Source organism: Poecilia latipinna, unplaced genomic scaffold, assembly GCF_001443285.1.
Source record: "Poecilia latipinna isolate Pla-1442-1.1 unplaced genomic scaffold, P_latipinna-1.0 Scaffold258, whole genome shotgun sequence".
In the NCBI taxonomy this organism is placed as follows: domain Eukaryota; kingdom Metazoa; phylum Chordata; class Actinopteri; order Cyprinodontiformes; family Poeciliidae; genus Poecilia; species Poecilia latipinna.
The window spans coordinates 427,477-453,567 of NW_015112874.1; the positions used below are offsets into that span (position 1 = coordinate 427,477).

Consider the following 26,091-nt stretch of genomic DNA (forward strand, 5'->3'; position numbering starts at 1 on the left):
GTTGTTGCCTATGAAGTAATATTTCTGTGACTGTTGTTGTCTACTTGTAAAGTGAGTTTCCAAAGGTGTTCTTTAAAACAAAAACAATATTTTAAGAAAGTCTGTTATGCATTGCCTTTTGTTAAAATGGAGGCTTACTGTAAGAAAAGGGATAAGCAATTGGAAAAGTTTGAGTTTATTTTAATTACTTGGTGCAGAGGGTGTTTTTCAATATCCACTAAGATATGCCAGTGTTGTTCAAAATACCAGTGTGAGTAATGCTCAAGATTCTTAAGATAGCTTTTCCCCCCGAAAAAAAGATAGAAATGATAATTTGATTGCCAATCAGACCATGAAGAAAAAAAATCAGCACTGTAGAAAAATTTGAGAAAAAGGAAAATTAAGTAGAATTGTCTGCATTTTTGCTGCACAAGGTAAAATGTGAACAGGGTAAACTTTCTTGTGAATCACTAATATTTTGGTTTACTGAGTAATATAATCAGTGTTTCTGAGAACTGCTTCACGTCTTTGTTTGAACAAAGACCAATCTGGCATTCCACAATTCTGCTGCATTTCTTAGTTTTGCCTCGGAAAGGACAAGAACGACGTCACCAAAATTGTTTCCCATTAGGTTGAGGTCCTGGGTTTGGCCTGGGCGCTCCAAAGCAATAACCTGGTTGGTCTGAAACCAGGAAGGTGCTCATTTGTTAAAACATCCACACTTTCCTCTTCAGCATAAAGCAACATGACCTCTATAAGTATTTTTGATTTAATCAAACATTTCAGGCTTAACACAATAGTGTGCAAAACATTCCTGCATTATAATGCCTGAGCAGCTGATCATTGGTTTTTCTTTCGCATCATTTCAGCTAAGCAGCCTTCTGCATTTCTTTATATTTCCCCTCTTGAATCATACTTTCAAGTAAAACAACACCACTCCCCCTGAGCAATTTATGAAAGAACCAACTTTACTGGTATTTTCAGAGAAGATTGCTCGTTTAATCAGCATGTACAACATCTGCTGCTGCCTTCTTCCTCCTATGAGGATCATCTGTTTAGCACCTGATTTTTCACATAGTGAATGATTTCAGTAATATTACTTTGAACGTACCTCTAGTAATGAATGACTTAATTACATGCAATTAGCTGCAAACATGGCATAGTGACTTTTCTATTACTCTACCACACTTCATGGTACAGTCAATTACTTGCCATACTGAAACGTTTATCAGAAACTGATTGGTTCAAAGAGTCTCAGATCTGGAAGACTTGCATTAAATGATCCAGGACAGCCATGGAATTTTTTTTTTAGTTTTTCTGTGATTTGTTTAGCTAAATTACTCTACACTTTCAGTCTGAGAAGAACTATAGATTTTCAAACCACGCTCTAATATTGCCAGGAAAACAAAGTTAATTTATTGACGTGCAGTCTGCGTGTTTTCAGCACACACCGCTATAATCGGGTCACAAACTACTAACGCAGGAAAACATGTTTGGCTGCCTGATTCATTTAAAATAAAAAATGAAACGTTTTCAAATTGTTTAAGAGCTTTGCTGATCAAATTTGATACAATAGACTCCTTTACAGCCCAGTGAGGGGAAAAAGAGGCACAAAGGACCTGGCAAGATTGCACGATTCACATACCCGCGCACCGACACACACACGCACACACACAGAGTCACACATTTGCTTTTCTTCATCCATTAACAGCAGGGTTGGGAGGAAGAGGGTGAGGACTGGTGGGGAGGGGGGGTGAGGTGTGGCTGAGGAGGAGGAGGGGGAGGAAGGAGGGTAAGCCAGCACTCATTATTTGGGCTGCGCTGCTGTGAAAAGCACTCGGATTGCTTTCATTACTGAGCCAAATGAAATAGCAGAGGCTGATTACCCGCATGACGAAAAGGAGACGAGCTGGATCACTCTTTGTTGGGGAGAAAAACTGAAGAAGGAGGGGGAAAAAAAAGGGAGAAAAGGAGGGGGGCAGCCAGCTAGATGAGGGAAAGAAGGGAGGAGCAGCCTGGCTTTACTTCCTCAACAAGACTCCAAACTAGTGTGTGTGTCTGTGTGTGTGTGTGAGTGTTTGAGAGAGAGGAAGAGTGAGACGGTGACATACAGGGTGGGGGCTGATACAGTCCCATTTTTCATACAAGCCTCCCTGGGGATGAATATGAATAATAACGACAGCAGCAAGGCAGCATGTAAAAATCAAACAAGTATACGCTCGTATTCCTCTGGCTTTTGTCTAGCTTTTAGCTTCTGACTGCGTTTGAGTTTTTCTTTCAGCTAGTTGACATCATATTACAACATTTTCCGGGAGTTTTTTTTTTTTTTTTTTGTGTGTTTATTTCCGTGTTTTAACAAATTGCATTGACCGTTTAAAACTTATCCAAAGAGTCTCTGGGTTTACACTGGGAAGTTCGAGCCCTCCCATGTGTGTTTCATTGTCTGTCACATCAGAGATCAGAGCGGGAATGGGTTGTTGGGATGACAGACTTGGCGGGCGCAGGCGGCAGCTGTTAATCCACCAGATAAGATTGGAGGAATGAACACCTGTGATTGCCACAGAGCAATACAGCGTTTTATGAAACTGGGAAAGATTTGTGACTCAAATGTGCAGCAAAAACTAAAATAAAGACATATATATAGCGCTACATAATGTGGAAAAAGTGAATGCCCATTCCTCATTCCCTTATTTGTGTGTGTGTTTGTCACACTTTACAGATTCAGAACATCCACCAATTTAAATACTAAAAAAAGGGAACAGAAAATGTGGAGTTTTTAAATGAAGGTGTTTATTAATAATGAGGAAAAAAAAACTCCAAACCTGCATGGCCTTTTGCGGAAAAATGACCCCTTTTCCTTTGTTCTCAATCGAGACATCACTTAAGTAAGTGAAGTACACCAAAAGATCCTCAAAAGAGATCCAGAGAAATTCAGGACTAATAGAGGAGGAAAGTAATTGAGCTCTAGAAGTCAAGAAAGGGTTGCAAAGCCATTTCTAAACCTCTGGGAGTCTAACAAACGTGAGCGCACTGCAGAAAACATGGGACAGTGGTGAAACTTCGCAGGAGCGGCAGGCCGACCCTCAGAGCACAGCAAGGGATCACAAAAGACCCCAACAACAACATCCAAAGAACTGCAGACCTCACACGCCTCAGTTAAGTTCAGATGTCATATCTCCACCAGGAGAAGGAAAACTGGGCCAAAATGACCTGCATGGCAAAGAAAAAAAGAGCTTTGCAGCTCATCTAAAACATTTTTCACAACATATCTTGATCCTTAAGACTTTGAGGAAAACATTCTGTTGACTGATGAGTTAAAAGTTGAACTCCCTGGAAGGTGTGTGTTGCTTTACATCTAGTGCAAATGTAACACCGTATTACAGAAAAAAACAAAAACAAAAAAAACATCATACCCACAGTAAAACATGGAGGTGGTAGTGTGATGGTCTGGGGCGGTTTAGTTCGTTTGGATCTGGAAAATGTGCTGTGATAAATGAAACCATGAAACCGTCTACCAAGAAATCCGGCCACAAGTTTTACAATAATCCAAAACGCACCAGCAATTCAACGCCTGAATGACTGAAGAAAAACAAAATGAAGACTTTGGAGCGCCCTAGTCAAAGTCCTGATCTGTGTCCTACAGAGATGCTGTGCATGATTGTAAAAATATTTCCTATGAGGCTAAGTTAGAACAATTCTGTAAAGACGAGAGGGGCAAATTTCCTCCACAGCTGAAAACAACTCAGTGCAATTTATCCCAAATGATTGAGATTGCAGTTGTTGCTGCTAACGATGGCCCAATCAGTTATTAAGTTTGGAGGACAATCACTTTTTCACACAGGGCCATGCACATGTAATGTTTCTCCATGGGCAGATAAACTAGCTGAAATAGGAGAAAACAGTTTAAATATCCCACCGTCAACCTCCATGCACCTGCAAATAGACATTAACATCTGTGTACATAACCCAAGAACAGAACCATGGTGATGATTTAAAGGTTCATATAGCAACATTTGTACAAACAAATGTTTTAAGATCAGACTAGTGGTTAGCTTTCGCCTCCAGGACCAACTAAACTAGATTTATACTAAATGAAAACACCAACAGAGTTATCTGCTGCAGGTTTATTGTTTATAGCCTAAGAGAACATGAGTTCCTGATCTGTAAATCCTGATTCCTTGCAGTTTACTTTACCAAAAAAATGTTTTTGCTAATACCTCTATTTAAATTAAATGCATAAAACTATCTCTCCACTTCTGCTTCCAACAACTGTGTACAATATAATGCTACTTTTTTTTTCCCTAGAGAAAATTACTTAGTTTAATATGTGAGAGATCAAAATGGTGAATATTGAGTATCGGTGAGTAGACTGTAAAAGCATTGCAGCCTATTGGACACCAGCCAACAGAAGTGGTGGATGTTAAAAGAAAATATACCTATGAAAACCAGGTGAGGATTTTTTTTTATTTTTTTTTATTTTTTTTTTTCAACTGTTTTGAGCCAATCTTCCTGATTTGGAAACCATGAATTTAACCAGTTGAAAGTTGCCGGTAAATAAAAAGAAGTCATCAAAAATCAATGTAACTTTATTCACGGTTGTCACCCGCCTCCAGTTGCTCCTTTTCTTCACGCTGTGCATGTAGGCCTCCAGGCTGTTTGCAGGCTCAGATGCAGGGAATTAGCCAGCTGTGCACACACTTTCAAACGCCACAAGTGAGGGCCCAAACATACGTGTCAGGCTGGAGGCTGCCGTCCTTCCCCTCCTCTTTCATCCCCCCGGCCCCCCACCCGCCGTCCCCAGACATGATAATCCCTACAGTTGCGGCAGGCAGGCGTGGAGGAGATAGATTGGAGGTCAGAGTGAGCAGGTGTGCGCATGCCGTCAGGCCCCTGCCAGAGAGCTGCAATCAGAGAGGGGCTGCAGAGAAAAGCAGCTGCTGTTTTTCGGGGGATCGGCGTAGGGGGGGGAAGAGTTTGAAAAGGACCGCCTATGCACTTCTGCCACCTATCTGTTAGCTTAGCTGACAGTCAGAATTCATTATTTATGCGATGGAGGGTAATATGATTGAGACTCAACAAAACACTGAAAATACGTTGACAAAGTGCAATATTTTTGACTCAAGATCAACATAGTTGTGCCGGTAGACAGAAACTGACACATGCTTTTCAAATTATCTGCGATTAAACACTGGAAAAGTGTGCCGTTCGTATTGAGCTCCATTAATCTTCTCAACAGCTTTCCTGTCGCTGCTAATGAAAACCGTCCACTCAGCATAATAAACCCAACACAGTGTTTTTGCAGTGCTGACGGTATTGAAAGTTACATGTGCAGTGATGTTTTTCCATCGCTTATATTTTAATTAATTTTTCATGTCTGCCAGAAATGCAGTATTAACTTAAGCAGAACGTCTTATTTCACAGGTGCCAAGTGCTTATAGCAAAGTGCAAATTGGATTTTCTATGGTGTTCTTTAAACTCTTTCTTCTCAACACTTCCAAACAGACCAGATTTGTGGACTACATGACCAATGGTTGCCTATTTACAAAGCTTTGAATTGAAAACAAGAGAATGCATGGCTTTTGAAAACATTTACAAATAAATATCTGAATTTCATTCTCCCCGAGTCACTCCTTTGCAATATCACCTCTCTTAAACTACAGTTGCCAGTTATTTGGGCTTTACTTTTACCAGTGTGGAAACCGTTCACCACTGCAAAGTAATTCAAGCTAAGTCAGATTACATGGAGAGTATCTGCAATTTGATCTTACCACAGATTGTACCTCTGCCTCTAAAAGGTTTGCCTCTTGGAATGCTATATTCTTCTCTAAATCAACTTTGACCAGCTCCTCTGTCTTTGCTGAAGTCGGTGTCTCCACAGAATAACGCTGCCACTACCATGTTTGACTGTGCCAATAGTTCTGTTCAGGGTTGATGTATTTTGCATCAAGATGAAAATTTTACGTTTTTTTTTTTTGTCTCTTCCAACCGGATCTGTTCCCTTTATGTTCGCTGGCAAATTGCAAATCGGAGTCATGGCGACAGCTGCCTTCTCATCAATCTTCCATGATTTGCGGAGCCCTTGTTACAGCTGATTATTTGAATGAGCAAACTCTCTTTGTCATAAGAAGACACGCTTGTCTCTAAGTGATTTCATGCTTTAAAATGAAAACATTTTACGTCTCCTTAAAAAACCTGTTGTTTCCACTATTTTGAATGTGAATTTCCTGCTGCCGTTTGCTCGGTTTCCTGACATAAACGAGGTCCTGTCATTGCGCGAGATACGACAAGATTCAAACATGAATCAAAATCAAAATTGATCATCCCTGGACAGGAAATTTAATGGAAGCGGGGATTTAAGGGGGAATGCAAGGAGCACCAATCCAAATCTCAGCTTCCTCCCTCAGATATCCTCCCACAAAGTGACCTTTGCCTCGGCTCCCCCAGCTTCTTCCCAGCTGCTCCCTGGATAAAGCCCTCTGATCTGAGAGCTTATCACCAAAGTCTGCCTGTCTCTTTGCTTTCTTTGTTCCACATCTAATTACACTACATTGAAGCGAAGTGTAGTGCAGGTGAAGGCAGGAAAAATGAATGAGCTCGTCTCCTCGGGCGAGAGTGACACTGCTCGGCTGCAAAGACCGGGGGGGTGGCTTCAACTCGGTGGCTCCCAGCATGAGCGGACAAATCAAATAAGACCCCTCTCCCTCCGCTCTCGGCCTGCTCTCACTCCACCTCCCGGCTGCATCAAAAAAGGGACCTGAGAGCGAGAGTGTCTCACACTGGCACATTCAGTGGCTCGGACCAGATGGATTCTTTGTTCCGTTGCTCAAACACACATGGCTGAAACGTGGCTGTGTGCAAAAAAGAAGAAAAAAAAAAAACTGACACACAAAAAAAGCACACACACGAGCGCAAGCACACTTTACTCAGCCCACAGCGGTTTAAAACCAGGATCATGATGACAGGCGGGGGTGTGAGTCTCTTGTCCTCTGTTGTGTTCACATTAGTCATATGCAAATGCACATTGTGCACAAAGAAAGACACAAATCCACCATGTCTAAATCCTCAAAGGGGACTAGTGACGGCTATTTAGCTAACATGATTTATGAAGGTTTTTTGACCCAGTTATTGCACGGGCCATTTGTTGTTCACTTCAGGTGATTGAACAAATTGAATTTGTGTCAAAGCGCAAAATACTACATCAAATAAAAATTTATGTTCATATATATGCTAGATGGTTTTTCTCGATGTTCTTGCGATCGAGCTCCCCACCTGGAGCTCTTTTCTTTTTGGTGGCACAACTATTTGACAGAAAGCGTTTGTTGTTTGCACTTGTTGAAATTTAGCTCAGTTTTAATGAGCAAAGTGTCTGTTTCAATCTGAACTTCAGGTTACATAAATAATGCACCAATACAAAACATTTGCTTTGACAAAATAAAAAAAAAATAAAAAATCCCACTTTTCACTCATGACTACTCTCACTTTGCTTCAAAGCCTACATAGCTTCTCCCATTTAATAATGGATATGCAGCCAACTAGACTCCATGTTAATGATTGAGCTTTGACACAAATTGATATAGTGTAGATGCATAAGTAAGGTAATAATATTACTCATTCAGACTCTATTTGTATTGCTTTAAATGTCAAATGTTTGTTATGCAAACAATTCTAGAGTAGTTTAATTTCAATCTGGCTGCACACTGACTCACTCACTTCCCAGAACTCACTAGGATTTAAAATCACTGGCTAATATTTAACTATCCCGCACAACTACAGTTAGATGTGATTAAAGTGATTTTAAAGTTTTTATTTGTAGCCAAAAATATTAATTTCATTAGAATGCTTGTCATTCTGAATTAGTTTATATCCAGTTTTTGAACAATAGAAAAGGCCAATAATTTGTTTTTCCTGGTTTTACTCAGCAAAAATGAACATTGCTTATGTTGTGCTAAAATTACAATAAATACATCAGTTACAGAGACTCTGGAACTTAATTCATCGCATTTATTAAAAATAAAAAATAAAAAAAAAACATCTTTCCACAGAAAGAAACGTCCCACTCCGACTTCTCAGTCATTATGGAGAAGAACAAAATGTTCACAGAGAGGAAATATGGGGGAAAAACCTCCACAAGATTTCAAACAAGACACTTTGTGGCAAATGTTAGTGTGATAATTCAGAAATGACGAATGCATAAATTGACCCACATTACTCCTTTGGTCTGGAGCCCCATGAAAGAAAATCCCTCATAGTGTGAGGATGATGATGAGAGAGTTCAGGGATTAGCCCAGGTAAACAGGCTTTTCCATGAGGGACCGTAATCTTCCAGTTTGCTGCTACAGAAGGCACATTTATAGGTCTGTGGATGGAGCCGAAGCTTTGAATTGCCAAGTACCAGATAAGTAACCTGACGGATTTAGAGAGTTTCTGTAAAAAGGAGCGATCCAAGACAGCACAAATAAAGTCCAGGGATTAAAATTTACAGTAGGCAAAAGAACCTTTGACCGGAAAGCAATAATTATGAGGATAGACACAAATAAGATACAGAGAACCAAAATGTTTCTGCTAATGAAAGGAAACAAATTGTCTGATTTAGGAAACAAAAATTATTATGGGATACAAAAATATAACATTTAGGTTTAATTAACACTTCCTCTCATCTTTGACTTTCAATTCATGCCTTTATCTTTACAAACATTCAGCGCAAAGTTCACCACAGGTCTTGGATAAATTTGAATTTTAAACTATGACAGAATAAACATCAATGTCAAAGAATTGTTCTATTAAAAAAATACGTACGCTGCGTATTTTCAGTTTTTTGTCTTTAGGTCATTCACTATAATAAGACGAATCATATGCTTCTTTTGTTGGAAAGACATATTAGACATTTTCCAGATGGCATTTTCCTGTGTGATACAAAGACGTTGATAAAACATGCATGACAGAGATGATCTCTTTTATGCTGGTAAGTCACATGCTGTGTGACTCCTCAGGTCCTAGACCTTAACTCAGCTGACATTTAGAATTTGATTCAATTTTGAATACCAAGACAAAAAGCAAAACTACAAAAGTAAAGCATGTAAGAGGCCACCCTCTTGACCTCACTGGAAACGGGAGGAGATAAATCAGGAGATAAATTTACCTCTGAGAGATTAACCTAAGAAAGATCTGGAGAGTGTTTTGAGAGGAGAGGGATGTTTGGGATTCTCCAGGTACCCCCAGAATCTGATCATGGATGATTAATCGAGGCAGGAGTGGATGTTTTCTGATGCCATCTTTTAAAATATATATTTTTTACAGGAAAAAACTAAACTTAACAATCCATATTTTGTGTGCTTTTTTTTTTTTGATGAATTTGCTTAAAAAAAAAGAAAAAAAAAAGTTCACTAAAACAATTCCTAAACCTGAAATGTATCAATTTTTCTTATATTGTTTAAACAATAATAACCACAAAGTTATTAATAAAGAGTTCATTGGCAAGGAAAAAAAAACTAATAAAGAAGAAAGCAGGAAATGATGGATTTAATGGCCACGAATCGACTCTGTTCAGCATTTTGGTATTTTCAAATGCTCTGCGTGACACGAGGCCGCCGTCCTCCCTGGTTGATTCGGGAAAGAGTGTTCAAACATTTCTGACAGGAAGAAGTCAGTGACCTTTAAGCTGGAAATGCTCTGCTGGTGTTGCATCCTCGCTGTCGTTTCTCATCAGTATCGGAGGTGCGGAGCCGAGACACATCCTTTAGTGGAGGTGAGCATGAAATGCCAGTCTGTCGGCTCTGTCTGATCTTCACAGCGCATCGTGCTGTGTGCAGCAGACTCTTTCCTAATCAGCTCTCTGATCAGTTCAGTTTAATCCAACCTTCAGTGAAGCTGGATGTTTTTCTTTTTTCTTTTTTTTTTTTTTTGCTGAATTTTAGTAAAAAAAAAAATAAAAAGCTGAATCTTTCAATGGATTTTTGATGTGATGCTCTTTTAAGAAATTCTTTCACATCACTGAATCATTTAACCTGTGAATGAGCTCAAATGAATTTAATCGATGACGGCACATATTTCCTTCGAGGTGGTTTCATGAAATATCGCCTTCATGACTAATTAATAAGTGGCCTGACTGTCTGGAAACTGCCAGTAATAATATCAGGAATTTCTCTGCATTATTCATTCCTGTCTGACCCCGGTCTGGCAATGAAAGGCAATATGAGAGCATCAATCAGTTTTACATTAGGATGTTTCATAAAGGAGTGCAGAAGGTTAGATCTAATGAGTTTTTTTTTTTCTCCTCCTACTGGGAAGCAATTAATGAAGCTGAATAATTTCTATAATAATATACATGACTGATGTTTCGTCTAAGTTTTCATGAGGTGCATTAGTATGAGCTAACATCTGCAGCGCCACTGAGAAGTTTACCTGCATATTCATTTTGGACTTTGAATTTAAAACGCTTTTATTTCCTGGGCGAAAGTACTTAAGAACTAACGACTTTGATTAAAAAGAAAAAAAAAAGATTTAAGTGCACAATTTTAAATTTACATTTGGGTTTTCTCTAACTTCCGAAGGGTAAAAATTAAAAATAAAACCTATAATTCAAATATAAATATATACCGCCACCAAAATATGATTGAAATGCCTTTTGGTAAGTTGCAGAATGACCAAAAGCTTTTTGGTGCAGTTCCTTTAAATAGAAAGATTTTGATAGAGGGACCCAACTTTTAAACACAGTTTGCAAATTCTCAATAGTCTTAAGATTAAAACCATTCCAGAAACTAATGTTTGCTTGCTTTCAAAAACCAGTGCAATAGTCTATTTGCTCTGTCCAGTTAGCACACCCAGTGATGTCAAAGTTTCAGACAAAGCTGTCAGGATGAGACTTTGTACGGTCATGTGTGATGGTGGTAGCATCACGGTGCTGCCACCCGCACAAAGTGGGTGGAAAAATAAGGGACGCTCACCTCCTTAACTCAACAGAGCAAAAACACGACAGGGTGTTTCCACAAAGTAATTACACAAAACTGGCCTGAGAATGGAAAACATGATACAACTAAACTGAGATTCTCAAAGCCCAGATTAAATCGACGATTAATCAAGTAGACGTTATTCAAGAAATATTTATTTTAGATGTAAAAGCAATACAGCAATAATACTGTAGGCTTTTCAGGATTTAAAAATGTTACTTAAATGAGGTGCTAGCTCCGTCCAGTTAGAACAGCGATGCGCAACGTCTTTGAGCCTTTTCACATTGAACCGGAGCGCTTTGAAATTTTAGAAATTGATAGAGGTAATGAAGATGAGGAGGACCAAACGGAGGAAGAGGAAAGAGTTGGCCGAAAAAGCTGGTGTTTGTGCTGTTGCTGCCACCTTCAGCTTCATAAAAGAACACTGTCATGTTCAGGTTTAAGTCGACGTTAGGAAACCATGCGGTTCAAAATAATTTCTATCAAATTCCGATGAGAAAATATCCAGAAACATGGCAACAAAAAGGTGTGGGCAACTCACTAAGATGAGCGCACACAGCTTGAGAGAGCAAAATGTAAAAAAAAAAAAAAATCAACTTGATAAAAGATAATAGAATTTTATTTGTTTTTCTATTGCCTTATCAGACACTACATCACCCACAACAGTCTACTATCATTAAATAATTCACATCCAACATTCTCATTCATAAGTGGTTAAGTGATATATATAAATATATGAGTGGTTTCTGCGTGTGCTGGTGAGAAGCAAGTATCTTTAGATGTGGTTATGAAAATACTGCTTGCAGACTGCAGGAGGAGTACACACATCTGGTGACAAGGTAAGCATTAAAGATCCTCAAGTTCCCCCTGAAAATAAGTCAGGAATCTAAAAAAATTGTATCCACATTTTTTATGTATGTAAAACTCATCACAGCCTCATGGAGCTGCTAGTCTGGCAATACTTTTCTCGCCCATAGTGCACAACAAATTACTACAATAAAGGTAAAAAAGTAAAATAAAGTCCAAGTACCATAATGGTTGGTAGAACTACATAATACAGCTCTTACATTCAATGAACTTACCATTTACTTTCAAATACTTTCCAGAAGCTTACCAGGTAATTCAAGAGGATTTTAAAGGAACTTACTGGACACTTTCCCCAAAACCTATAAAGTACTTACCAGGACCGCAGATGTTACTCTCCAGAGCATGCCAGAAACCTTTCCTGGAAAGTAGCTAATAGTTAGATCACTAGTAAAGTAGAAAATTGTAAGTTAGGTAAAAATACCTAAAAGAAGTAGCCAACATGTTTGAAAGGTGGTGATCTCCATAATGCAACCTTAGCTGGGAAATTACCCAGTTCGTTTAACGAAACTTCCAGGAAAGTGACCTCCAGAGGACTGTTTCACAAAATCCGGGATAAGAAATAAAGTCAGGCTTCATGTAGCGCCATCAGTTTATCTGTTTCACGAAGACCAAACCAGGCTCAGGAGGTGGAGCTACTGCATGTCGAGACAGACCTAAGTTATTCAGGTGAATGCGCGTCCACAGATTTCTTCAAGAGACCAGATTTCTTCGTGCTCAATACAAACCCTGTTGCTAGAGTAGCAAGTTATAGCGGATCAATTGAGTTTCGTAATTGGCCCAAAATATACATTTCGAAACCATCCTTAACTAAAAAGACGTTATAACCTATGAAGCCTGGCTGTTAGCCTGGTCTGGAGCAGGTTAGCTTCACCATGATAACTTATGAGTTACTGCTTTTGTGAAACCAAATCTAAGCTTAATTAAGCCAGGATATCTGGAAACTCCTGGCTTAATCCGCTATCCAGGTTTTGTGAAACAGCCCTCAGGTTCTGAGAATAGGCTTAAGTAAACGGATGAAACAAACAAACAAAAAACACATATAGGGTAACAGTGTAGGGAATACATACAAGCCTCTTCTTCAATAAAAGTTAATAGTAAAGAATTTAAAAGTGATGAAAAACTCAGATGTTCTAAAAAATTCTTTAAACAACATTTAAAAAGTACCACCATTTGAATGCTGCTGGCTCGTGACGAAATGATGAATAAATATTGTGAAAAGTGAGTAAAATGTGCTGTGACCTGTGCCTGTTCACTAAGCATGATGAAGAGATTGGATCAGTACATGCATGACACTTTCCTGTTGAATCTGATGGTTAGAAATGTTACTTAACTTTAAGAACTGTGAAAATCAAACTTATATTTTGTTCACTGTTTTGGTTTTTGATATTTATAACCATGTGTGTTAGTAGCGGCTTACAAGGCTTTTTTTTTTATTGTAGTCTGAGCAACCGTCGTGATTTTCTCCGTTCGAACTAAGTTTCATAAGCTACATGAGCAATAGTAAACAAGCCAAAAGTGGCTGATAGTGAAGTAATGTCTCTGATACTAGTCTATTTTTTAGGTGACACCACTCAGAACTTGCTGAGGGACGGCAGTGCCCCCGCCTTCACAAGCACGGCTGAGAGCAGGTCCGCCGGCCCCGTCGGGTGAAGCACTGTAGTGGGAGAAGGATCCGCATGTTTATTGTCGGAGTTTGTGGGTGCAGGACTCTTTAGAGCAGACTTGCCAGTGCCACTGCCTCCACCTCCACCCAAACTGGTCCTGCTGTTTTCCAGTGTGGGGATAATGGTGCCTAGGGGAGGGTTACCCAACGCAGGCGACCCACATGGCTCCATGGTGGTTTGAGAGCAGCAAAGTAAATTATAGAAAGCTCCTCTCATCTCCCTGCTGGACAGTGTGTATATCAGAGGATTGAGGGCAGAGTTGAGCACAGCCAGGGCGATGAACCAGTCCACCTTGTAGAGGACCTCGCACCTTTGCGGGCTGCAGCCGACATCGAGCAGGAGCAGAACGAACAATGGGGTCCAGCAAACGACAAACACCCCAAGAACAATCACAACCGTCCGCAGCAGGACCAGAGAGCAGTCTGAGGGCCGGCTGCTCACCCTGCGGCCGCTGGAGGTCACCAGACGGTAAATCCTTATGTAGAGAATGATGATAGCAACCAGCAGCGCGCTGAAGACACTAATGCAGAAGGCGATGTAGCTTTCAGCGTACAGTGGCAGAACTGTGGAGCAGGAATCCAGATTGTTCAGGCAGTTCCAGCCCAGACTGGGCAGGGCCCCGAGCAGCACAGACACAACCCAGCATGCTGCCAACATTACCAGGAGTCTTCCTCGTCCGGTTGTTTCATTGGGCCGCAGACGCACCATCGTCATATGCCTCTCAATGCCAATGGCCAGGAGGCTGAAGGTGGAGGCGCTGAGGGCTACAAACATGCTTCCCTCTCTGGCCAGCCATTGCTGTGGCGTCAGGTAGAAGGTCTTACTCCCCGAGGTAAAGATATTTACCACGTAGGCCACACCGGCCAGAAGGTCAGACAGCGCCAGGTTTCCAATGAGCAAGTACATTCGGCTGTGGAAGCGCTTGTTCCTCCAGATAGCGAGCAGAACCATAATGTTCTCCAGAATGATGAGCATGCAGATGATTAGCAGGAACACCATCTTGCAGACGCCCCCGTTGCGAGGTCGGTCCAACTTCCCCGAGTGGTTGTAGTGGTTGATGATCACAGTGTCCATCCCCTCCTTGATAATGTTCTCCATCCTGGCTTTCCCAGTCCTGAATCTTCCTCGGCCGCACAGCAGAGGGCGTCACAGCACTGGAAACAGGAGCTGCTCACCCTGGAAGTGTCACATCAGCCATCACACCACAGACCTGCCAAACAGGCCAAAATTAGTCATAAAACAGAGTTGTTGTTTTTATGTGTTTTTTTTTTACAATATCCTTTTTATTAAAACATATCAATTTAAGTAAAGAAAACCTGTCAATAAAACTCTTCAGACCTGATGTTTTTCTAGTGAGCCAAAACATTTGTACTCCTCTTGATCATATAAATAACAGGGAAACCTACCTCATGTTTGTATATGCTTTTCTGATATTCATTATAATGGACATTATGACTAAATTATGTCATTAAAATGCAGGTAACAAAATCTATACTTTTCATATAGACTTCATGTCACAAGTAATCAGGTGTGAGCTCAACCTTTGAAACTGAATGTCTGCATATTTGTTGTGAAAATGTCAGAATAGATCATACAAAGTCTAGTTTTGTCTTTATTCATGTATAATTGAACTTTTAAATGCACTGGCATGCTTTTATGAACCGTACTGCTAAACATGTAACAGCGGATGACACAGTTATCAAAGCATCAGCTTTATGGGTATTTTCATGTAGTCTAACTTTTTGAGAGAAACCTTGAAGCAGTTTCAGCGTGGGACGAAGCACAGGTGGATTTTACATTTGTTACAGTAGAAGTGTGTTTTTCCTGTGCAGTCTGGCTTCCTGCATCTGGTGGTCACTGATTCCCCCGCTGCTCCCCCCCAGATTTTGTGCGGTACAGATTGACTATTTGATCTGGCAGGACAACATCACCCATTGATTCGCCGTACAGCTTGACCACCTCTCGATGAGACTCTTTCATAAAACCGGGCAATGGCTTATTTCCTAAATCCGAGCATCCTAGATTAATTATCTCTCTATAACTGGGTCAGGGAAATTTGAGAGTTTATACTTCATCTCTGAAAAAAATTAAATAGCATAAAATAATTCTTAAATCCCAACTTGGCCATAACATGCTTATAGACAGTAACACTGAATAATTAAGCATTTGATAACATGGTCAAGCTCCTGATTTAAATAGAATTTGAAGATACTTTGTAAAACATTTCTACTAGAAATACTTCAAATTATACTGAGAGCACTTTTTCTATATTACTATGAACATGAATTAATATTTTTGATGGAAAACAGATACTTACTCCTCTCTCTCTCTCTCTCTCTCTCTCTCTCTCTCTCTCTCTCTCTCTCTATATATATATATATATATATATATATATATATATATATATATATATATATATATATATATATATATATATATAGTTCTGTTTAAGCCCAGAAAAATAACATATCCATTCAATTGGACAAGGAGTGTGAAGGGATTAATTTAAGAAAACAGTGCCTTACTGCTGCAGAAATTTAATATTTTAACCAATGCAGCTTAGGTGTGAGAGTCATTAAAATCTAAACAAGTCTGACCTAAAAAGCTGAAAAAGGAGACACAAGCAGCATCAAATATCCTCACTTTGTTATTTTTTTTTATCTATTTTATGTTACATTAAATTAATAAATTATTATTGAAGCTAAATCAGCGTGGTGGGGAAAAAAATAAAAAAACTGTTCAAAACAGGTTTTTCTCTTGGGGAGAAAAACACCACATCTTTAAGAACGTGTCCAAAGTTTTCCAGAAGTGCGCTCAGATAATATAGTCACACATCACAGCATATAAACATTTATTTATTTATTCCACTATCAGGCTTTATTTTTCGGGAACAACCTTACCTTTCTAAATGCCTAAATCGCAGTAGAGCAGCGAGATTTGCAGAATGTCTGTGCGAACTGCAGTAAATTTTAAAACGTGGCTCCGGTCCAAAGTGAAGTCAAAAGTCCGTATTTTGAACTTGTGCACACACGAGCGTCGTATAGTTCATTATTATCCCGAAAAGATCCAGAGTGAATCCTCTTGTGGAAGTTTTCTGTTTCCCTTTGCGTACAGCGACTTCTCAGTCTGGATAACTCAGCACACCCTCCTCCTCCTCCTCTTCCTCGCTGCTCCAGCTGAGGCGGGATCTTCCCTGAAATGTTTATTCCTTTCAGTTGTGAGTCAGGAGGTACAAACACTCTGCGTGTCAAAATGAACTGTTTTGAAAGAGATGTGCCAAACTGTGGTTACGTATTTGGTCATGGTCATTCTGTTGATTCTCAAAATAAAAGGATCTTGAATAATTGCTTAGCTTAACCAGAGAACAAGTTATTACTATGCCATGTTATTGCCACCACACTTGTCCCAACACATATGCCCCTCGGGCATTTTGCACTCTGGTAATTTCGGTCTGAATGACTTTATATAACCAATAATTTCATCTGTTTGTTCGTGTCAGTGGATTCATAAATTATTCATAAAGTTTTGCAGCAATTTTTGATGTAGGCAATATGGCTCTCTCCCCAGGGTGCGGAATTACCTGGAGGGTTCACCATTTTTTTTTGTTTTTTTGTTTTTGTAGCATAAACTGCAGGTAAACAGGTCATATGTTATATGAATTTACTTAAACTGACTTTCAAAGTTTGGATTGAGTCATTTTAGAGCTTTTCTAAAGAGACTGGCTTTTCTCAAGCTTGCCTAATGGATTATTAGTATCCTACAATAAATGTAGATTTCTTTAAAGGTTTTATCCAATTTTAAATAATTAATAAAAAAAATCATTTGTTGCTTTGTCAAACATTTTAACAAGAGCCAGATCAAACCAGAATTTAAAGTTGCCCCAACTCAAAAAATGTTATTAAACTGTCCTTTCTTAATTTTTGAATGAGCGGCCATTCACTCAGAAAGTCAAAAACTCAAATCAAATGAAATCAAATTGTCAGGCATCCTAAAAAAAAAAAAAAAAAAAAAAAAAAATCACCAAATTTTTAAGGTACCATTTGGTCTTTGTTTATTAGAAAAAGGAGACAAAAAAGTGTAATAAAATACAAATATTTTTCCTGACCATGTTTTTTTTTCTTACATTCAGCATGTTTCTCTTGGCTCCTCCAAGAGCTTTATCTTCTCCACTCATAACCTAAGAAGTTGGAATCCACGTTTTCTTTCTTTCTTTTTTTTCCTGTGATATGTTGAGTCATTGTTTTGTTTGTAGTTTAAATAAAAGATTTCTTGGTCCCTTTGGTACTTTACAGTGTGAGATAGGTCTGACCTCTTGCATTGGAGCCAAATGAAAAGGATGGGAGGAGATGAGTTATTCCTTTTTTGTCCTTTTATGTACTGTTTGAAACAAAGTCATCTGTAAAAAAAAAAGGGGGGGGGTGAGGGGGGGATAGCAGGTCACCGGTGTCATGTTGTAAAAGTTTTGGTGTGGATTCACTAAAACATCAAGCGTATGATGCTGATATTTATCAAACTGTAAAGTTTTGAATAGCTGCAGCTTGATTTGAGGTATAGTGAACATCTGAAGACGTAGAAGTATGATGAGATAACGAGGAATAATTCTTACTTGTTGATTGGTAGTAGTGGTTACTTGGGAGCTTAATGTGGGCGCAAAATGTTTATTGGTAAGTTGTCATATTGATAACTAATCTCAGCGGTGGTGTAACATGAGAGGTAAGCAGAGTTTTGCTCTTAGGGTGAGCGATGGACCCTTGTGGGAGCTGAGCCAGTTCCAACTCCCATAACTCCCAGTTCTACTTATTGTAGAATGAAGTTGAGTAACGGAGAATGCGCAACAAGGAGTAACTGGAAGCATTATGATAAGGAGAACTGTTTACAGAAACTACTAATGACACTCTGGTAGCTGAGAGTTCCTACTGCTCTTTTTAGGCAGTGTGACTGTCGACACGCTGCTTATTGAACTACGTGATAGCAGGTGTTTGAATCCCCTCCAGTTGGACAAATCCAATTCATCGGGTGGGAAGATGTGGAAGAAAGGAAGAGACATATTGTGCATTTGTTAAAAGTCAGCAGGAAAATCACCTTTTAAAAGAGAATGTGATATTGAGGGAGTGTTCCTCTTAAACGGAGATCAAAACATTCACTGGAGCCGAAAGATGTCAGACCACCTATCAGAACAGTCAAAGTTCGCTACATGACCACTGCCAACATAAATGTGAAATGAAAATATAAAACATGCACACACAAGATCACACAAAAACCAGGTGTTTTATCAGATTTGGTTGATTTGTTGACATCAGGAACACATTTAATACGTGAACCAAGCAACTCTGTTTTAGCGATGCAGTCAAAGTGAGGTGTCGTTTGTGTTGATCACACCGTTGGAAATGATGAGGAAACTGCTTGGTGAATTAGTTTCCTCACCGGGAAACAAAAGGTGTCCTGCCAGAGATGACAGACTCATTACAGCCAATCTGATGACCAAACATGGAGAAGCAGCATTCAGCTTCCATGAACACAAACCTGGAACAAACTTCCAGAAAACTGCAAAACAGCCAAAACACTGAGTTCCTTTAAATCTGGATTAAAAACTCAGCTGTTTAGAGTTGCTTTTGAGACATAATCATGAAACATTAATCAATAATCTGATGTGTAATGATGACAAAATGTAATGTTTCTGACTGTGTTTTTGTGTTTTTATGATGTAAGAGCACTTTGAAATGCCTTGCTGCAAATAAGATTTGATTTGATAATTTTATGAAACCATTTGCTCATGAACACCAACCCTTGTGATGGAAAGACAAACATAAAATGGCAGAGAAAAAGTCTCACGTCTTTGTTTCAGCACATATAGTCTGTTGTTGTGAAACCAGTTAGAGTGCAGCTATTGCAACATATAAAACCCTTCCAACTTCCTGTCATCATTTTTAAATACTCAGACTATTTGACAGCATTTGCAGCCAGGAAGGTTCTCTCAGTCTAAACATAAACCACAAGTCGTTTTAAAGAAATCACATTTTCAACATCTGTCCTGCTCCACCGTTTCTTGAACAATCTGTTTTTTGAAGAACAAATTGGATGCTTTAGTTGTGCCTGATAAGAATTAGAAGTCTAAACTTGTACATTTTGACAAAATTTGAGCTAGAATGACAGCAGCTGCACAATAAAAAAGGCATCAGAAAAAGCACAAAATAAAGCTTCCAAAACTCACAGATGGTGGTTCTGATAACTCGTGATGCCTGAGAAAACGAAACTAAAAAAAATATCGCAACCCATATATGAGTTGTTTGGAAAGAGCGAGAAAGGTTTATTTAGTTTTTGTATTTTCTACTCCTGACAAAGTGCTTATATTTTTGCACTTCTCCATCAATTACATGTTTTCTGTTTGTTGTTGCTGCTTCATTGAAAAGAGCTTGTGATTGATGACAGTGCTGATTGATATCAGACGTAACAAATATTGGTGAAAAAGAAGCGAGGATGGTGAGAGCAAAAAAAAAGAGCTAGCAGGTTTTTCTGACCTCTTCTTCCTTGTGGCATCACACTTTGAAGGGTCCCAGGCAGCTTAGCCCACCTAAATCAGGCTGGTGCTGATTAATGAATAACCCTCAGAGCTGTTGACCTAACCCTGACACTCTGACAGCCCATTTATAACAGCATAAATACACTCCCAAAAGCCTCAAATGTATTTTTTTAGGAGCTGGACCCAGAACTTCTGGATGTTTGATGCTCAGTTAAAGAAAAAAAAAAAGATGGACCAGAGGAGGGAAAAACTGACCTTGTATCAAAGTTTCTGTAACAGTTACACCAATAATGCCCTGTACTGTACATGTGTGCATATGAGCTGCAGGACTGGGGAGGCAGGGCATGCTGACGCACACTCTAATGGTGAGTAAGATGTTCAGGAATGCAAAGTGCAGTGGGAAAAGAACAAGAACTGTGGTAAATGGAAAAGAAAGGCCTCAACCCTCACCCATCCCCTGATTTTTACCCTCAGCATTAAAAAAAACGGTGGTGCATCAGCCATCAGACACACAGAAACATCTTAAATTCCCTTTTTATGGACGACGGACCAATTTGGACAATGTCCTTCATGTTTTAGATGTAATCCCTGCACCAGCACACCTGAATCAAATGAATGCATTGCCTCCTCAGCATACAATTAAGTGCTGCAGAAGCCTGGTAGTCACTCAGCTGGGACAAAGAACCTAACTTCTGAAGACGTCTCGTTTTTTGACTCTAATGACATATTGGAGGTTGTGGGACAGACACGAAGCCTAAGGTCATCATGTTGTGTCTTCCTGAACTGACAGGTACATTAAATGGCATCGTGAGGAAAAAAAACATTATTACAGCAACAGCTTAACATATTAGCTTCAAATTAGCTCTAAGACAACAAAATCAACATTTTGGAGTGATCGTCACAAAGCTCTGATCGCAGTTCCATACAGAATATTAATCCCGCAGCCCAATGTGACCACTGGCTGATTGCAAGCTGCAGCATTGATTTTACTATCATTTGCAAATTTACTGTGAGCATCATCCCAGATCACTTTAAGGTGGCCAGAGCGTTAAAACAGTGATTATTACTGACTCTGTTTGGATGTTCACAGCCTCTAATCAGGATGGATTGTGCTTTAAAGAGAACTAGCATGTACTTACTTGTATTATGATTATTTGCTTTGACCATTTTATGTTTCTTTATTTTAATTCTTCGTCATTATTGTTAATAGGGTTTCGTTTAGCAACATTCAGCCAATTCCCTGCATCTTCGTAATTAGTTTAGATTTAAGGATGCCATACCTTAAATGTATGGCATCCTTATGTCCTGTGTGTGTGTATGTGTGTGTGTACTTGTTTATATTACCACGCAGGGTCCTGAGGCTAATGTTTATCAGTAGGTTTCACTCTCCTTGATTTTAAATTTATTTCATTGGAGCTACACAGCACCAAGAATAAAATACTACAACAAAGTGACTCAACGTTATCTGAATCTCCAGTACCTTCACGTTCTCTGTTAAATGGAGCTTCTTACCTCATTGCAGGAGGTGGCGAGTGAAGCTGAGGCCTGATGGTTTTATCTGTAGGGCCGAGGTGCTGCTGCCGGGTTATCAGCAGCCGTCTGAAATCTTTTAAGACACAAGGTGACTGCATGTCACACAAACCGCCGCACAGGCAGTGGGTGCAGGGACGGCCGTGCTGCTTCCTCCAGATAACGTCTTTATCGGGATTCATCGACAAGTTGTAGCAAAAACGATGCTCAGATGGAACCTGGAAGAGGGAGGGATTTCCCATGTATATCTAAATAGGTTAGTCTCGTTGGGGATGAAGAGCTTCAACATGGAAATTTGCCTTTTCTCGCTCTGAAAATGGATGTGTGATGAGGTAGGATCTGGAACTGTGAGGAGTTTTGCCGGCCTGCATCCTATTTGTAAGCACATTTCAATTAGGAAATTGGCAAGGCTGAGAGATTTTCCAGTATTCCACTTTTCACCTTAAGTTGTGATAAAACACAGCCGCATGTCCAAACGCCTGATTGCGGCCCCTTATCTTTGTCGCGTCAACGTGGTTTTTCTCCCACAATCAGTCTGGAATGTCAAGATCTGTATGCTGTTATTTATTTTCTTTATGAAAAGAGCCTCAAACTCTAAATAGTTTTCAAGTCATTTCTTGGCCAAAATACATTAAAAATAACTCTGAGCTGGCTTATGTAAACAATCATGCCCTTTTTTTCCTCAGAACCGCCTCTCTAATGTCTGGGAAAGAACCGTGTGTGTGTGTGTGTGTGTGTGTGTGTGTGTGTGTGTGTGTGTGTGTGTGTGTGTGTGTGTGTGTGTGTGTGTGTGTTCATCTGTATAAGTAGAGCGCCAGCATTAAATATCTTGTTGGGGGGTAAAATCTGGTAACAGAGTCACATTACGGAGAGCTATTTTTTTTATTTTTTTTTTTTGTTATAAACAAAAGGAATCTACAGCAACTTCAGAAATGATTTTTTTAGAGAAGACATCTTGGTTTTGTTTATTTGTGTTTTCAAGTTCCCTTAACACAATAATTATTTTACTGAAGGCAAATCCAAAGACATTTAAGGCACACTGAGTAGACGGGCTATTATGCATCCTTTCCCAAGCATCTATGCTGGCTATTTTTAGAAGTTAGATGTTGTATGAGAGACTTGTCTTCTGCACTGAACTATGAAGGCACATGTTTCAGCAACTTCAATTAGACACCAGCCTCCAAGTCCGGCTCAGTCAAACTTTCCGAGTCCCGACTTTCTCTCCAAAACCACCACTGCCAGCTCTAAGAATAAGCAACAATAACATGACAGGGATCTGTTGTTTATCTGAAACAAACAGGTTGATCCAACCTCGATTTTCAATGCTACTCTCATCCTTTAACTCCTAACTATTTTATATTTCTAAACTTTGTTTCATGTTTGCCAATTGGAAAATGTGCTAAAGCTGTGTGCAGAAGCAGAAACAAACTTCCAGCAACTATAGTGTTTAGATGTAGGGCTCTATGATGTGATCATAAGCAGTTGATATTTTACCTTTTAGTCAATTACTCAACTGATTAGTATCAATCAGATTGATTTTTCCTTGAATCTTAATCTAATGGTTAGAAGGTACCAAAACCGAAGCAGTCTTCTCTTCTCTCATGATTTCTAACTAAAGGAAAAAAAAAATAGTTTGTTGTGGAAAATGTTTCACACTGGCTAGGGTCTGATTACATTATATATGGTCAAATTATGTCATTATTTCTTCATTATTGCAGACTTTGATAGAATAAACTTGCCTATGTTAGTGCACTGAAGGTGAATTCCCAGAAATGCGACTGCAAGGGAAAGAAAAATACTTTATTAATCCCAAAGGGAGATTAAATATAATAGTACAAAACTAAAAGTTAGGTATTTATTTGCATTATACCCATTCTAACATGACTGAAGCAACATCTGGGCTAATAAATAGTTTAGTATTGAGCAACACTTACGATCAGGTGTAGATCTTTCACAAGTACAATAGAAAACATTTAGCAAATAGCATAACTACATTCTTTTATAAGTCAAATATATTTAAAATGTATGTAACTGATTTTGAATCTGTATGATTGGACATACTTGAGCATTTATTTTTGCTTAGACACTGGATCTGTTTGTCTTGTAAAGAGCTTTGAGATGTTTGTTTTTTGGCACGACGCAGTCCAAATAACTTGAACTGACTTGGACGTGAGCTCCAAAGTGAAGAAATCTGCTTCTATTTAAGTAGCAGCAGTCAAACAAATTTTCAGAGTAAGGATATTCCTCATACCCAACCCAAGCAATGCAACAAATATAAGTATGTAATCCTTTTGTGTGTCATATTAAAAGTTATATAGGCTTGGGGAAAACATCAATGAGCAAGAATGCACATTGATATTTCATGCGCATTCTTGCATGCACATGAAATATCAATGACAACTGAGCTTGCTCTCACCCGAAAGACGATTACATTTGATGCATACCATTTGAGAGGGCAAAGCAGCAAATAATTGCCTTTATGTATGGGACTATCTGCAACAAAAAAAAAAATAGCATTTGAAGAGGAAGGAAAAAGTAAACTCTCGGATTCTGATGCCTGGATGAAGAGGAAGTTAAAGCTTTTGACTACAAATAGATTGCATCACTAGACTGATTGTAAATACCTATATTTATGGCCTTTAGACTGACAAAAATAATCACATTTAGACAAACTGTTTACTTAGAAAAATCCTAATGTGCTGTGGTTAGTATGTAACATCTACTGTTCAAGAACTCCATGTTGGCTCAGCTGTGAATAATCCATCTATTTTCCTTACACCCTTGTCCCTTAGTGGGGTCAGGAGGGGTGCTGGTGGCTATCTCCAGCTAACGTTCCAGGTGAGAGGCAGGGTCCGGTCTGTCGCAGGGCAACACAGAGACACACAACCATGCACACACCTAGTAACAATTTAGACAGTCATGTCTTTGGACTGTGGGAGGAAACCAGAGTACCCAGAGAAAACCCACACATGCAGAACATGCAAACTCCATGCAGAAAGACTGGGGCCAAGAATCGAACCCAGAACCTTCTTGCTGCAAGGCAACAGCTCTACCAACTGCACCACTGTACAGCTGCTGCAAATAATAAAATAAAGTTAAACATGCGTCATTAAAGTCTGATGTAAGCTGGAAATGCAGTACACATGACTCACATTGTGGGCAGTGTGCACAAACCCTTATGGACTTGTGCCATCTATAAATTGAAATATAAAGAAAAACATTGAGGACTTTGGACTTTTATGCTCATATGAAGTTTTTCTTTTTTTTAACCACCGCCTAAATAATATTGTTTGAATATGTGAACAAATGCCCATCCATCCATCCATCCATCCATCCATCCATCCATCCATCCATCCATCCATCCATTTTCTGTATACCCTTGTCCCTTAATGGGGTCGGGAGGGTTGCTGGTTGTGAACAAATGTAAACTACATAAATGTGTGATAGAGAAAGACATGATTTGTTGGCTTAAATAATGTTGGACTAAAAGACAGATTGATCATAAATATATATAAAAGGACATAAATACTTAAAAACAACAGATATCACTTTTAACCTTTTTACCTTTCAATATCACTTTAAAATCCTATATTTATTTTAGACATTTACCAAAGCTATTTAAGGTGTGTCTGTGTGAAAATTTGCCACAATATTTAATTCCCCCAAAGTACAAGTGCATCAAGTGTTTTTTTTTTTTTTTTTTTCTAGGAAATTATAAACAAGAATGTTAGAAGATAAACACTGGGCTTTCTTTTCCTCTGTCCCACAGTACAGAAGAGTTGGAGTATGTTCTCATGGTAAATGGCCTGTGCTTGTATAACGCTTTACATGCTCATGCGTAGCCTTGGTGTGGGAGCTGTTTTGAATCAAACGATGCTCGTTTGTGAATGAATTACCCGGTGAATGGCGACGAGCCTGTTTGACGGCCTCTGACTATCAGTAATCTCCATGGTCATGTTTTACACAGCGATGCCTCACAATAAGAAAAGCTTGATAGAGATCTGCAGAGGTAGTAAAGACCAGTGGGTGGCTGCTCATCCAGTAACAACAGTGAGACGTGCCGACCATCAGACTCTGACACCCTAAAGCTCCCAGGCTCCAGAGACATGCAGGTTTAAATAAAGGCTGACAAAACACACTTCACATCTCATTAGTCAGGGCCACAGTGACATCTGACTGGGAGCCTAGACAGTCCCGCCATTTAAACCAATCAAATTGTATTCCAGGCAAAGCTTGCAAGTCAGACATATTTTAGGTAAAATCTATGGGGTAGATTTATTTAAAAAAATGATTTCTGCCTTTGTTTCTAAAACAAATAACCCTCATGTTGGGACTGATTTGATAATAGGAATAAGAGCAATGACCTTTATTTAGCCAGGTATGTCCCATTTAGATCAAAAAAGATCTCTTTTCCAAGAGAGACCTGGCCAAAACTGACAGCGTACAAACAAAACAACACATTCAAGCCAATGAACATAGACATAGATACATAGATATATAAATATACATACATTTTCTCATTTGAGTCATATTCCACACCTTGATGCTGCTTTAAATTTAGTTAAAATATTGCTTTACATACATA

At 39.2% G+C, this 26,091-nt stretch overlaps 1 protein-coding gene and 1 long non-coding RNA gene across 2 annotated transcripts in view; both read right to left on the minus strand.

The window, feature by feature from the left end:
* Window positions 1-11,519: 11,519 nt before the first annotated feature.
* Window positions 11,520-16,609, minus strand: s1pr3a (sphingosine-1-phosphate receptor 3a). The gene is made up of 2 exons (XM_015033161.1): window positions 16,357-16,609; window positions 11,520-14,666 (listed from the first exon to the last, which is right to left on the minus strand). Exon 2 carries the CDS (start codon window positions 14,552-14,554, stop codon window positions 13,364-13,366), a length of 1,191 nt encoding a protein of 396 aa, XP_014888647.1. The 5' UTR covers window positions 14,555-14,666; window positions 16,357-16,609; the 3' UTR covers window positions 11,520-13,363.
* Window positions 16,610-20,496: 3,887 nt separating this feature from the next.
* LOC106947853 (uncharacterized) overlaps window positions 20,497-26,091 on the minus strand; it is a 22,222-nt gene continuing 16,627 nt past the window's right edge. Inside the window, exon 4 of the long non-coding RNA XR_001425054.1 lies at window positions 20,497-20,507. This is a non-coding gene — a long non-coding RNA (uncharacterized LOC106947853). The remainder of the gene's footprint in view (window positions 20,508-26,091) is intronic.